Source organism: Channa argus, chromosome 12 (assembly GCF_033026475.1).
Source record: "Channa argus isolate prfri chromosome 12, Channa argus male v1.0, whole genome shotgun sequence".
Classification (NCBI taxonomy): Eukaryota; Metazoa; Chordata; class Actinopteri; order Anabantiformes; family Channidae; genus Channa; species Channa argus.
Window position 1 is genome coordinate 3,146,380 of NC_090208.1, and position 15,797 is coordinate 3,162,176.

Here is a 15,797-nt window from a genome sequence, read left to right on the forward strand (position 1 = left end):
CTCTGAGTCACTCACAGTGTCGAGCTCTGTAGCAGCAAAGCAATGGCTCATTCTAACACAAGCTGCATTAAATGCTATGTTTCATTATTGAGGTCATAGTGGTGGTGGAGTTACACTGCAGTGATTATATTAAGAAGTGGCTTTAATTGTTTTCCCCCCTACTCAAAATAAATGAATCAGTAATTTGATTTATACCATGTTTTTAAAGTAGAAGTTTATTCAATGATTATTCTGTGAATGTGCAAAGTGGAAATTGTTGGTTAAGTAAAAGTCACAAACAGCTCAGAGATGCAGGTTCCTTTATTAAAATCATCAACAATCTTCATAGAAGAAATTATTGAAGTCTATGAAGAACACTATTATTCCTGTGACACTAGACTTCCCTTGTACTGCTTGTGTTCCAGTGGTGAGTTTGTTGTCAGCTACTAACACTCCTGCCAGGAACCAAGAACCATCCTGATAACACATCAACGGACCTCCAGAAAACCCCTCAACAAAGAGGAAAAATGGAAAAGTTCAAGTCCAGTATGATCATTCTGACCCTGACCTCTGACCCTTTAAAGGATCAACAGACACTTTGATAAAATACAAACACACACCAACACACTGTGTGTAGGAACAATAATAATAATACTAATCTTATTATTCACCTGCTCCAGTGTCAAAGCTTCTGTACAAATGCTGTCACTCGATGTGTCCTCACAGTCCACCACAGAGGTCTGGAATTCCTGCAGAACTTGTTCCTCTAAAGTTGGGAGAATCAGAAAATGGTGACAAGTGGCATCAGAAGCAGGTTGTAATTATCTCTCTAACTTTACTATGTTTGATGGAAAGAGGTGAAATGATGCAGACAGTTAACATTACTGTGTCAGACTAGTGTCAGGGACTCACCCCCTCCTGCCCCGGAGCTCCAGCCTGCAACCCAGCACGTGGAGCCCACACTGAAGTTTCGTCCGGTGTCCACACAGATGGGCTGGATGGAGTCGGACAGGGGGGCGGGGGTCGCCAGATGCAGCGCTGCTGCATTAGACCCAGTGTGGTTGCTCAGAGTGATGTCTGTCACATTCAGTTTCACCTCAAAGGGGTTGGAGCCGTTCTGTTTCAGACGACCCAGGACCACGGTCCAATCAGATGCTGTGGCTGAACTGAGGGAGATAACATGAGCTAAATTAGGACTGAGGAGAACTCAACACTTTAAAACATGTGAGAACATGACTCCAGGTGTTTCACCTTGAGAAACAGTCGGCACTGCTCAGCACAAGGTCCTCGTTCACCAGAGTCCCACCACACACATGACGTCCATCCTTCTGGAGACTCGCCATCCACGGCCACTTACCATCTGTAACCTTCAGGCTTAGTCCCAGAAGACGATTACTCAGTGGGACCTGGCCACAGACATCAGCTGGAGACACATTTGAGCTTTAAAGCCTTGAAAACTTCAACTGTTTAGTTAAACCCACATAGATTAATTTGTCAGTTTGATGCAGTGGAGTCTTAAAGGTTTTTGTGTGATGAGCTGCAACAAGTTGAAAACACTGAGAATGACTGATTTGATCCAAGTGTTGAAATGGGTCAGAGCCATCACAGAGCCTGGACATGACAGGAAGTCAAGTTTGAAGCTGATCATCAACAATGTTCAGAGAAGAAATGAACCTACAAGCTCTTAGTGATGATTTAGTGATTTTCTTCTGAAATGTTTTAACATTTTGTTCTAATTCAATACATAAGTTGTTGGAATTGTCTGAATCCATTTGTGGAAATACTGCAGCTGATTTGCTCCAAAGGTTTGACACAAACCTCTGACAATCTGAAACATTTCTATCCAACAACAGTGTGAAGATCATCTTTAACTAAATCAGACAGGAGCAAACTGGGACTTACCATCCAGCTGTGAGAGACTCTCTGAAACACAGAACACAAAGAAACTGTTGAGGCTTTTCTGATACTTCTTGTACAACATTTGGACATGTGGTGGAAACAGGAGAGGATTGATTTTTATCATCTCTAACATTTATTACTAAACTCATTCAATCACATTTTTCCCTGAAAATACTATTTTCCAGTTACATAAATGTAATAAACCAACATTTAGTTGTTACTGTTTCTTTCATAAACAATTTGTGGTTTTTATAATATTTGCAGATAATATTTCTTGTCAAGCTGCATCGTTTCTAAAATCTTGCGGCACATGCTGAAATGAATGAAAGGAGCAAGTGGGGCGGCTGTAGCTCAGTTAGTAAAGTAATTGTCCACGGACCACAGGGTCAGTGGTTCTATCCCTGGTCTCGTCTATATGTCAAAGTGTCTCTGGCAAGACACTGAACCCCTAACAGCCCCTTCCCCTCCCCAGCTGTGCAGTGTTGGTCCAAGCCCGATAGAAATTGGGGAGGGTTGCGTCAGGAAGGGCATCCGGCGTAAACTCTGCCAAATCAACATGCGGACAATGATCCACTGTGGCGACACTGAACTCAAGGGAAAAAAATTACATCCAACATCCAACTTCTTGTGGAAATATTGGAGTCTCCTGCTTATCAATAGTGTCTTCCTGACTAAAGAATATACAACATCCTGATGATCTGATATTTCTATAAAACCAAAGTGTGAAGATGATCCATAATGAAATAAGACATTTGGAAGATAAATTTCATCTCTAACATTTATTACTAATTATTAACACATTTCTTTATAAACATTATTAAACTGTTTGCTTAAATAATAATAATAATAATAATAATAATAATAATAATAATAATAATAATAATAATAATAATATCGTTATTATTATTGTTGTTGTTGTTATTCTTAAATTCAACACAATACATTTTAGATTCCAAAGATTTAACGAGAATTTACTCATACTTACTCTTACATAATGTTAATAATTCAAAAACACTGTGACAGATTCCACTAATTATTTTGAGCTTGAAGCGAATTTTACTATTGTAAATATAGGAACATATGCAAAGCAATACAATTATATATATATAAAGTAATTATTTAATTTCTAATTAATGTAAATTAATTGAATTACTAAATGTTTGTTTCAGAAGTATAAATATTACATTAATACAAATTGTGTTTTAAGGAGAAGTTTAAATCAATGAATAAATGTCATAGAATTTAATTTTTGTCTCTTTTATTTAAAAACCAGAATATTTTTTCACAGTCCACATGCAGTAATGTTATGGACATTACTGCAGTCTAAAATATGAACTAATATCCTGAGGAAATAAATTCATAAACGTTCATCATTCAATCAATTTCTCACTCACTATGAAACACATTTTCTATATTATATGTTACAAATATTTATTTTTCCAACTGATTGTTTTTCCTTTTGTCCAAGATTTGATCAACATAAACTTCACTCATACATAATTCAAAAATACTCTGTGACAGATTCCACTAATTATTTTAAGCTTGAAGCGAATTTTACTATTGTAAATATAGGAACATATGCAAAGCAATACAAAAAAATGTAATGACATAATTTTAATTAATATAAATGACCTAAATTACTAAATGTTTTTTTTAATTATGTTTTATGGAGATGAGTGAATCAACAACTAATTAAAAATGTGTCTCTTTTATTTAAGAACCAGAATATTTTTTCACTGTCCACATGCAGTAATGTCCATAACAATCTAAAATATGAGCTAATATGCTGAGGAAATAAATTAATAAATGTTCATCATGCCATCAGTTTCTCACTCACTATGATTTCTATATTTTTTCTGACATATATTTTTCACCAACAGATAACATATTGAATGTTGGACTTGAAAGAGTTTTTTTAGAATTGACTCAGTTTGGACACTTTTTATTCCCTTCTGTCCTCACTTTTATCTAATGAAACATTAGTATTGCAACTAGTATTTTACTTGATTAAGTTTTACTTGTTCCCCAGTGTTTCCCTCACACAGCAGTAAGTAGATCTGAAACCTGATTGGTTCAGGTGTGGACAGTGAGGAGGTTCTTACCTGGTGTCAGCAGAGTCAGCAGAGTCACCACACACATCACTTTGTAGGAAGCCATCGCTGCAAGTGTCAAGTCCTCACATCTGACATGGTATAAATACCTTGTTCTCCCCCCTCCCTCCCTCAGACACACCTCTCTCTGCTTCTTTGACAAGCAATACATCAAACTAAACCGTTGTTGTGTCTTTTTACCAAACCAAGTTTAAGTCTTTTCCAGTTCAAAGAGATTCTGCACCATGTTCCTCAATCATTACTTCAGAAGCTGGATGGACGTCTTTGCTGACAAGGACTAATCATTCCTTGTTATTCATCTATAAAACCTTCCTAAATACAGAAATCTAGACTTTACACAAATGATTGGACCACTTGTGATGATTCAGTGAAGAAGTTTAAATGTGCTGACGACACGACACTAGTTGGGCTCAGAACAACATCAGATGTATCAGCATAGAGAAAGGAGCTGGTCTACAGATCATAATATTCACCTTTACATAGGGAAAAATAAAGAGATGGTTATAGTTTCTGGAAAAGGTTGTGGGGAAAACGATGACTATAATATCTGTGAAACTGAATTTTCATGAGCCACAGTTAAGACATGTGGATCAGAGCTGTGTGATGTGAACAACATCTCATATCCTGATAGAGTTAATGACAAATAAATTCAGCATAGAACAAAATGTGCAGCACACTTTGAGGTTTTTATCTGAAGATTATCTCTGGACTGTTGGACATTATTCTTGTGTAGGTGCTAACAGAGTGGTGTCTGTTGTGGTGATGCTGGAACGTACAGGCACGATGCTCCAAGTGAGGAGAAAGATTTGCAGAACTAGGCTGAAATGAATCATCAGTAAAATGTTTGTCATGCAAGAGACCCAATAAAACCACATGCTACAGTCAAGGTTGTGTTAAAATTGAAGGTGTGTTAATTGATTAACAACCTGAATGAAGCACTGAGTAAAATGGAAGAAAACATTCCACCTTAACCCTCCTGTTATGTTCAGGGTCAAATTGACCCGTTTTAAAGTTAACAATCTAAAAAAAATACTTACAGTTTTTTCGATTGCTAAACGACAGTGGGCACAACTGGAGTCACATGTGCAAAACTCTAACTACAGTCTGCACAGCAGCAGTTCATGTGGACCAAACTCTAGTTAGTTTTTCACTGCTTGAACACAGTTTTCAAAACTCTACACACTTATTCTATGACTTTAACCACAACCTGCACAACACTGTGGAAATACAGCACTTTGTTCAAATGCTAACACACTGCTGTCAAAACTGGGAACCACACATTCCAAACAGAATAGATTTCAGCCTTGTGCCTTTCAAACACTGCTGATTGAAATTTCAGATGGAAGGCTAAGCAGGTGTCTTGTTGTAGACTTGTTATATATATTTGTTAAATATATAGGTAGAGCTCAGAAAGAGTAATTTTGGAAATGGAGCAAGGAAGACGGGTTCGTGCAGGGAGAGGGGCCAAAGAAGACAAAGAGCTGTTATTTCAGATCCAAAAACTGCCCCCAACAGGAGGAAGAGGAAAAATATTTTCAGATGCGCAGGAAAATGCTGTCGTTGACATGGTTGTTGTCAACAATGCAATAAAACTGCGGGAGATTCAAGATAAAGTGCTGGCTGATAATGAAATATTTCTCATTACTGTAATTCTGTAAATTACTACAGACTATTGAAGCAAACTGCTAATTTTCATTTACCTTAAAGAATGTTATGTTCTAAAAAGTAAATAAATCATGTGAAAGAATTTCACTCTTTTCTTTGAAGAAAATATTACTTTGTATGAAGTCACTGAAATTGTTCCAACTGTAAAGATGAAAAGTTTGTATTTTCTGTATTGGTGTTTGATGCTAGTGTTTTTACTCTCAGTGTGTTCTGAGTGACAGTGTGTGTTATCTCAGTGAGGGTTGTGCATAGTGTTTGGCTGCACTGAGCCTGTTTTGAGCCATGTGTTAAGAGTTGTGTTGCTTGGAATGAGTTTTGCAGGTGATGTGAACTGTTTAGCTCAGGTGACAGTTGGTAGTTCAGACTGTAGTTAGAGTTTTGCACATGTAGCTCCAGTTGTGCCCACTGTCATTTAGCAATCGAAAAAAACTTTCACTTTGAAACTTCTCCTCATTGGCTTATTTAGTATCAACATATAAAATAAAAATGGTTCAGTTCACATATGTGTAACCCTCCTACATGTTTATATTACAAAGCTACTGTTTGGGTTAATTTGACATCTGCGACAAAATAGAAGCTAAAAAGAATCAGAAAGATCAATGTGTGTGTGTGTGTGTGTGTGAGAGTGTGAGACAGGGGTGTATTATTTCTCATAGTTGCAAAGAAACAAACAGGATTTGACCTTTCTGACTGTTTTTAGCTTCTATTTTCTGTGCCAGGTCAAATTGACCTGAACAGTATCTTTGTAATAGAAACATGTAGGAGGGTTACAAATATGTGAACTGAACCATTTTTATTTTATATGTTGATTACACTAAATAAACCAAGCAGGAGAAGTTTCAAAGTGAAAAAATACTTTTAAGTATTTTCTTTAGATTGTTAACTTTAAAACGGGTCAAATTGACCCTGAAGAGAAGACGTGTCTCATTTTAATTTATCAACATCACTCCATAAACAAAAACAATTCAAAATATAAAATACAAATTTTAAAAATCAATTGCATATAAATCTATTGTAAGTTATTTGTAGGTCTTTTCAGTTTACATTAAAAAAAGTTTTAACATGATCTTTTTGTAATAAATGAGTGACTTATGCTCATTGAACCATGATCTGTGAACAGTAAAGAACATCATTGAACTAAACATTGATTGAAATGGTTAGTAATGGAGTTAATGATGAGATAGAAACAATGTTTTTTGGGACTTTTTGGTCAAGTTGACCTGGGAACATCAAGGCTGTTCCTCAGAAACCAACATAACAGGAGGGTTAAAGGTTGTTGTAGCTCTTCAGCAGCATTAGCTGTGCTGCTAATGTTAACTACATTTTTGTGCTTTGTCCAAATAGCCGACGTTCCACAGATCAACAGAGACTGGATTAGTTTTCTCTCTTCATGCAACAAGTGATTCCAGAGTTGTTGGAAGTGATCAGACAGGAAACACCTGCTTTAATGTTAAAACATCTCTTAAAAACTCATTAATTTGAAATAGAGTTTGTTTTCCATCCTTTCATTATATTTATCTGATTATCCTGGAGCCTTTTCCAGCTGTGGTTTGTAAATATGTTTTATTTTACATTTACATTTACATTTAGTCATTTAGCAGACGCTTTTATCCGAAAAGTGTTCACAGTTCACGAGATACAAGTGCAAGAGAGCAGAAAGATTTTTTATTTATTTATTTTAAAGATTTAAGTGCATAGGAAGATGCGGAAGAGTTAAGTTTTCAGCAGCTTTTTAATATTGGGAGAGAATCAGCTGAGCGTGCAGCGTTTGGTAGCTCGTTCCACCATCGTGGGATCATTGCGCTGAACAGTTTTGCTTGGTTTATTCAACTGAACATTTTATTGTCTACAAAGTTTATTTTAATATATGAAAAACTCAACCTGAGATGGTTGAATGAACAATGGAAAGAATGTAATAAAGACCTGAATGGATGTTTAACAACTTGTTGTCCTTCCTGTGGCATCATGTTCTGTCCATTTGTCAGACACTTAATTAATCTGATATAAAAGCTGAAGTTACCTTTGACCTCAGTGAGACACACAGTGTTTAATTAAGTCCAGTTTCTGGCAGCATTTGATGCCCAAAGCAACATTTCCTCAGAAAGGGAGTGACGCAGGTTTTCTGGTAAAAAGCATTTGTCCATAAATTTTAATATTTTTAACTTTGTTTTTGAGAAACGCTCCATTGGTTTGGTGATAACAGAGAAACATTAACACAGAAACATGTGATCTATGGTTTGGCAAAGAAGCAGAGAGAGGTTTGTGTGAGGGAGGGAGGGGGGGGGGGGGAGGGGGGGGGGGGGGAAGGTGATTATGCCAGAGCTGATGTGATGAAGTGATTCTTAATGATTTCTTACAACATGAAAGAAAAAAGAAAGAAAAAATATAATAATAATATATAAGTATATTTAATATAATGTACAAAAGAAAAACTGAACACTGATGAACTGAGATCTGTGGTGAGGGGGCAGCAGTGGCTCAGGTGGTGACTGTCCACCTGTCGACCGTAGCTTCAGTGTTTCTCAGCCCGACTGTGTAGAGTCATATGTGGAAATGTACCTGGACAAGACCCTGAACCCCCAAACTGACCATCACAAACTGTTGAGCTTGTGTGAGCCAGCACACATCTGACAGACCACATGATCTGAAGTGGAAACCCTGAGCTGATGGGAGAAACTGAACCAGGAAAGAAATCGTGTTTCATAGTGAGTGAGAAACTGATGGAAAGATGAACATTTATGAATTTATTTCCTCAGCATATAAGCTCATATTTTAGATTGTTATGGACATTACTGCATGTAGACAGTGAAGAAATATTCTGGTTCTTAAATAAAACAGAACAAACAATATTAAAATTAGATTTAGTTATTCAGGTCATTTATATTAATTAAGATTATGTCATTAGATTTTTTTGTATTGCTTTGCATTTTTTTCTATATTTACTAGAAGTAAAATTCGCTCCAAAATCAAAAATCCAAGATCCAAGTAATTAGTGGAATCTGTCACAGAGTGTTTTTGAATTATTTACATTATGTGAAGTTTACATAGATCAAATCTTGGACAGAAGGAAAATAAATAGAGAAAAAAAAACTTTTGGATTAGATGGTTGGACTCGTGCGGTAAGCGTATTGCGTCACTTCCTGTTTTTGCACACTCTTGGGTTTCTAGCAAAAGACTGTGTTATGCCCCTGGTCTAGGGGAACCTAGACATAACATGATGTGCTCCACCACTGCTTCCATTCCAAGCAAAACCAGACCAGAAGTGTTGTAAACGGTAGCTAATTTATTTACTTGGGATGTGAGCAATGCCCCAAAACAACAACCAAAAACTCTAACACCATCCCTGTCTGACCTAAACAACCAAATAAATTCAAAACAAATGACAGGGTGTCTAACCTGAACTCCTAACCCAAAACAGGAGAAAAAGTAGTAACAAAAAAGGGCTTCTCACTCCTACTGTGGAGAAGCTACTTTACACAAATATCCAAATCCACAAAAACAAAGTGCAGAGCTCCCTGTGAGTCCAGTTGAGAGTCGCATACAGAATGCTGGGTTGGTTGTGAGTGGCAGAAGTGGACCAGCTGGGGCTGCTGTCATCTGTTATAAATGGAGAAGGCCGCTCCATCCTGTCCAATCAGGTGGCGACAATGAGTTTGAATGGACCAATCCGTGCCGACCACCTGTGGCTCAACCCCCCCCTCAGACACACCCACACAAAAACACAGGAGGAGGAGAAAAAGACAACATAACAACAACACACATAATGACTCAGGTCATAACAACTGTTTACTGATTAATTGTAGCTCTTAAGCTAATCGGACGTCACTAAAATGAACGTTGAATCTCTGTGTAACTTCAATAAAACAATGTCGGACGCCGTAGTTTTCTCTGGACCCCTGCCAAATCTGACCAGTGACGACATGTACACACGCATGTCGTCATTCAACCGCTGGCTGTCTAGGTGGTGTCCAGCAAATGATGTGGGCTACATAGACAATTGGAAACGTTTTTGGGGAAAACCTAGGCTGATTAGGAGAGATGGCATCCATCCTACTTTAGATGGTGCAGCTTTCTTATCCAGAAATATGGCTGGTTTTATTAGACAACCAAAAGAATGACAATCCAGAGTTGAGCCTAGGATGCAGAGATCCAGTCCTACACGTCTCTCTGCAGTGTCCTTTCAACGGTCACCCCCCCACAACTCCCACATACCTATAGAGACTGTGTCTGTTCCCCAACCAACTAAATTACATAAACTAAAAACGACAACAAGAGGAGTTAATCATGATAAACTAATAAAGGTTAAGACTACTCCTCTTACAGAACAAAACCCCAAAACTATTAAATGTGGATTATTAAATATCAGATCTCTCTCTTCTAAAACTCTGTTAGTTAGTGACTTAATAAACAATCATCAATTCAATTTATTTTCTCTTACTGAAACTTGGTTGCAGCAGGAAGAATATTTCAGTCTAAATGAGTCATATTAATTATCATGTTCCTAGAAGCACAGGCCGAGGTGGAGGAGTAGCAGCAATCTTCCATTCTAATTTATCAACTCATTTGAGAGACTTACTTTTAGCCTTTCACACCCAAACTGGAAAACTCAAAAACGACTAGTATTTGTTATCATGTACCCTCCTCCAGGCCCTTCTTCAGAGTTTTGCAGCCTCACTACGTACAATAGTCGATAGTGTTGCCCCTCTGAAAAAGAAGGCAGTAAACCAGAAGAGGTGATCTCCGTGGTATAGTTCACAAACACGCAACTTAAAACGGGCAACACGAAAGTTAGAAAGGAAGTGGCGTTCCAGAAATTTAGAAGAATCTCATTTAAGTGGCATCAGAAATGGAATCTGAACTGGGAGCTGGTTCCACAGGAGAGGAGCTTGATAGCTAAAGGCTCTGCCTCCCATTCTACCTTTGGAAATTCTGCGAACCACAGGTAGGCCTGGATTTCCCATAATTCTTTACTTTTAAACTCAATGCGTAAAACACAGTGCTCACAGTCTTCGCTCTAATTCATCCCAAAGTCGTTCTATTGGGTTGGGGTCAGGACTCTATTACTAAAGATAAATTGATGATTTCTAATACAAACGTATCTGTAGGAGCCTAAATGCAGTTTATGTTTGGTTGATTACAGCAATTTAAGTTAATAGATAAAGTCTTAAAATAAGTGGAAGAAATATTTGCCATATTCAGCAAGTTTGTTTAATTTTTTGGATGGGAATTGTGTTTGGTTAATTTCTAATTTTTGGTTAAAATGCTTTATATCAGAAAGAAACTATGATTGTTATTTTTGAATAAATAAGTGCTTTTATTCTGATAGACTAGAGGGAGGGGAAGTCAGGTGACAGGTTACGAAAACAGGGTTTTTTGGACTGCAGTTTCAGGACCATGTTTGTCAGTCTGTAAAGTAAAACAAAACAAAAAAAAGGTGTTTTGCATTGCTCTTTAATATTTTGATGACCATGTTGGCCATTTTGTTAAATAACAACACCATGTTTTATTTTGTAAATGAACCTTAGTGGTTAAAGAATGTTAGAAAGTCTCATGTAATAAATACAAGTAGTGAATGTCTCAAGGGATTAAAGTTTTATGAAAAAGAAGTATTAAGTATTTAATTTGTAAAAGTCAAATGTTTTATCTGGTCTGGAGTTAGCATGGCACATTCATAGAGCCCCGAAAGCTTAACTTTTAATGGATGTGGACAGACTTCAATGTAATGATGTGTGTTCTTTGCCACTGTTTTAAAATCTAGTTCAGATCCTGTTGGGAAAGATAATCTGTGAAAAAAACAATGCTTAATGAAATCTTGCATGTTATCTAATGGGAAGCACAGAGCTGATGTCCTGTATTTAGTTCTACCACATTGGCCTCTACCATAAAAACAGCATTACACTGCAATCTTGAATGTATACAGCTTTTAAAAGGTCTTACATTTCACTTGATGTTAATCTGTTACACTTTTATTTATACTGAAAGTTGTTTTATGAAAGTTTGCTTATTTTAAATAAAATGTTCATGACTTTTAAATTATCTTCATGACTTTTTTCTTTAATTAAGATATAGCCAATTATTTAAATAGTAATAACATAATGTACTTATACACATGAGACATCATAAATCCTATGCTGTTTAGTGGTTAAGTAAACATTAAGTAATTGCATTAAGTTAATCAGATATATTGCAAAATGCATAATTGAGTGGTTTACTGTTAATTTTACATTTACATTTAGTCATTTAGCAGATGCTTTTATCCAAAGCAACTTACAAGTGAGGTACAAGGCAACAAAATCAAAAAAAAAAATCAAGGAGAAAACATCAATGGAAAGTCCTATCAAAAAAGTGTTCACAATTCACAAGATGCAAGGGCGAGAAAGAGCAGAAAGGACGTTATTTTTTTTTTTAAAGAGACTGAGGAGACGTGGTCCTTAAAGCTCAGTTGGTCATCGATGATGACCCCCAGATTTTTGGCCGACTTAGTGGGAAAATCACTGTAGATCCAATGTTGATGCTGATGTTGTGTTGCGTCGAAGGTCTGGCTGGGAAGACAAGGACTTCGGTCTTGGAGAGGTTGAGCTGAAGATGTGTCCCTCTCATCCAGGAAGAATTGTCTGAGAGACAGGCAGAGATGTGCGATAAGACAGTGGAGTCGTCCAGCGGAAAGGACAGGAAGAGCTGTGTGTCATCAGCATAGCAGTGATAGGAAAGACCATGTGAGTGGATGATAGAGCCCAGGGATGTAGTATAGACAGAAAAGAGAAGAGGACCAAGAACTGAGCCCTGCAGCACACAGGTAGAGAAGCTACGAGAGTGAGAAAGATGCCGCTGCCAGGATTGTTTGTCAAAGAAGCAGAGAGAAGTTTTAGAAGAAGGTGTTTATGCCAGAGCTGGTGTGATGAAGTGAATCTTAATGGTTTCCTACAAAGTGACGTGTAAAAAAATCAAGTGATATACAGGTATATTTAATATTATATATAGAAGAAAAAATTAACACAGATTAACCGATACATTGTAGAGAAACAAGCTCAGGGTTCCACTGCTTCTCCATTATTGCTGAGTGGTGTTTTCTGCACTTTGTAGTTGTTATTATGCTCATTTTATAATGTTATTTGAAATCCACCCACCCGTCTGTCTTACATAAAACCCTAAAACATCTTGTTATTTTCTTAATCGGATGTCAAGTATGATTTCCTGCTTTAACTCTTGTCTTTCTATGAAGAGACAGGACTTAACCCCTGAAATCTTCCCCATTTGCCAAATGAGTGATTCCACCTCCTCCATCTTAGTTCAGTGTCCAATATTATTAAAATAATCTGCCAAAGCAATAATCTGAGTCTCTCCAAGTTTGATTTCCTTCTTCTATCTTGAGTGTTTAGTCCTTGCGAGTCCTTTGTATGTGACACGCCTGGTACATGTCCAATGTCTGTATAAACTAATGTGACAAGCTTCCAGAAACTGGAAGAATAATTTCTCTTAAGACACACTTTGGTGCTGTAGCATATTTTTATCAATAGATGGGCTACTATACCTCTAGAGGGTCTATAGCTACACCCCAGCACATGATCATTTTGTGAACGTGCACAGTGGAAATCACTGATTTCAATAAAAGTCACAAACAGCTCAGAGATGCAGGTGCCTTTATTAAAATCATCATGTGAAGCAGATCTTAAACAATGTTCAGAGAAGAAATGACTGAACAGGAAACTTCTATTCTTGTGGGATCATTGTGTGACTCCTCTCCTGCACAGCTGTTAGTCACTGCTGGATAATCAGAGCTAAACTACTGGTGGATGAAAGAAGACTCTGCTCTATCCAAGGTGAACAGCAGCTCACACTGCAGTGGAGAACATGAACATCTGCTGCAGGAACCCTGGATGTCTGATTGAACAACTTCACTACTCTACACACTCTGCTATGTGGATTATTAGAGGAGCTTTAAGATCAGACTGTGTCTAAAATAATTAATTCTTTATAGACATTTGTGTCAGACACATGGTGGAAATCAGGTGTAGTTGGAGGTTTTATGAGATGTGGTGACAAATGGGATGAAAAAGAGATGGAAGGAAAAAAAAGAGACAAGAGAGCAGGAGCTCCCCCTTTATTGGTCAGTGCTTCTGTAGGTGAGTTATCTTTGTTTCTTAAAGATCAAAAGCATATATACGTCAATTGACTTCGCTTGTACTGCTTGTGGTCCACTGGTGAGTTTGTTGTCAGCTACTAACACTCCTGCCAGGAACCAAGAACCATCCTGCCGACACATCAACGGACCTCCAGAAAACCCCTGAACAAAGAGGAAAAATGAAAATGTTCAAGTCCAGTATGGTCATTCTGAGCCTGACCTCTGACCCTTTAAACGACCAACAGACACTTTGATAAAATACAAACACACACCAACACACTGTGTGTAGGAACAATAATAATAATACTAATCTGATTATTCACCTGCTCCAGTGTCAAAGCTTCTGTACAAATGCTGTCACTCGATGTGTCCTCACAGTCCACCACAGAGGTCTGGAATTCCTGCAGAACTTGTTCCACTAAAGTTGGGAGAATCAGAAAATGGTGACAAGTGGCATCAGAAGCAGGTTGTAATTATCTCTCTAACTTTACTATGTTTAATGGAAAGAGGTGAAATGATGCAGACAGTTAACAGTGTGTCAGACTAGTGTCAGGGACTCACCCCCTCCTGCCCCGGAGCTCCAGCCTGCAACCCAGCACGTGGAGCCCACACTGAAGTTTCGTCCGGTGTCCACACAGATGGGCAGGATGGAGTCGGACAGGGGGGCGGGGGTCGCCAGATGCAGCGCTGCTTCATTAGGCCCAGTGTGGTTGCTCAGAGTGATGTCTGTCACATTCAGTTTCACCTCAAAGGGGTTGGAGCCGTTCTGTTTCAGACGACCCAGGACCACGGTCCAATCAGATGCTGTGGCTGAACTGAGGGAGATAACATGAGCTAAATTAGGACTGAGGACAACTCAACACTTTAAAACATGTGAGAACATGACTCCAGGTGTCTCACCTTGAGAAACAGTCGGCACTGCTCAGCACAAAGTCCTCGTTCACCAGAGTCCCACCACACACATGATGTCCATCCTTCTGTAGACTCGCCATCCACGGCCACTTACCATCTGTAACCTTCACGCCTAGTCCCAGAAGACGATTACTCAGTGGGACCTGGCCACAGACATCAGCTGGAGACACATTTGAGCTTTAAAGCCTTGAAAATTTCAACTGTTTAGTTAAACCCACAAAGATTAATTTTAGATGATGGTGGAGATCCCACAGTTTCCAAAGAGACCAAAATAATGTCCAAGACTCCTGTGATTTTTCACTTTGATGCAGTGGAGTCTTAAAGGTTTTTGTGTGATGAGCTGCAACAAGTTGAAAACACTGACAATGACTGATTTGATCCAAGTGTTGAAATGGGTCAGAGCCATCACAGAGCCTGGACATGACAGGAAGTCAAGTTTGAAGCAGATCATCAACAATGTTCAGAGAAGAAATGAACCTACAAGCTCTTAGTGATGATTTAGTGATTTTCTTCTGAAATGTTTTGAAACTTTGTTCTAATTCAATACATCAGTTGTTGGAATTGTCTGAATCCATTTGTGGAAATACTGCAGCTGATTTGCTCCAAAGGTTTGACACAAACCTCTGACAATCTGAAACATTTCTATCCAACAACAGTGTGAAGATCATCTTTAACTAAATCAGACAGGAGCAAACTGGGACTTACCATCCAGCTGTGAGAGACTCTCTGAAACACAGAACACAAAGAAACTGTTGAGGCTTTTCTGATACTTCTTGTACAACATTTGGACGTGGTGGAAACAGGAGAGGATTGATTTTTATCATCTCTAACATTTATTACTAAACTCAATCAAACACATTTTTCCCTGAAAATACTATTTACACATAAAAAAATTTAATTACATAAATTTAATTAATATAAATTACATGAATAAATAAATGAAATATAATCAGATAAATAAATGTTATTTTATTTCAAATTGTGTTTTATGGAAATGAGTGAATCAATAAATAATTGTCATAGAATTTAAAGTTTGTTTCTTTAATTCAAAAACCAGAATATTTCTTCACTGTCCACATGCAGAAATGTCCATAACAATCTAAAATATG

General features: G+C 37.7%; 1 protein-coding gene and 1 long non-coding RNA gene across 2 annotated transcripts; both read right to left on the minus strand.

Annotated features, from left to right (window-relative positions):
- Positions 1–254: 254 nt before the first annotated feature.
- On the minus strand, positions 255–1,196 carry LOC137137082 (uncharacterized). The gene is made up of 3 exons (XR_010915669.1): positions 892–1,196; positions 651–745; positions 255–489 (listed from the first exon to the last, which is right to left on the minus strand). It is a non-coding gene; the product is annotated as an uncharacterized lncRNA (long non-coding RNA).
- Positions 1,197–13,656: 12,460 nt separating this feature from the next.
- LOC137137057 (tryptase gamma-like) lies at positions 13,657–14,790 on the minus strand. Its single transcript, XM_067522941.1, has 4 exons — positions 14,677–14,790; positions 14,338–14,591; positions 14,100–14,194; positions 13,657–13,938 (listed from the first exon to the last, which is right to left on the minus strand). Exons 1-4 carry the CDS (start codon positions 14,766–14,768, stop codon positions 13,783–13,785), a joined length of 597 nt encoding a protein of 198 aa, XP_067379042.1. The 5' UTR covers positions 14,769–14,790; the 3' UTR covers positions 13,657–13,782.
- Positions 14,791–15,797: the final 1,007 nt, after the last annotated feature.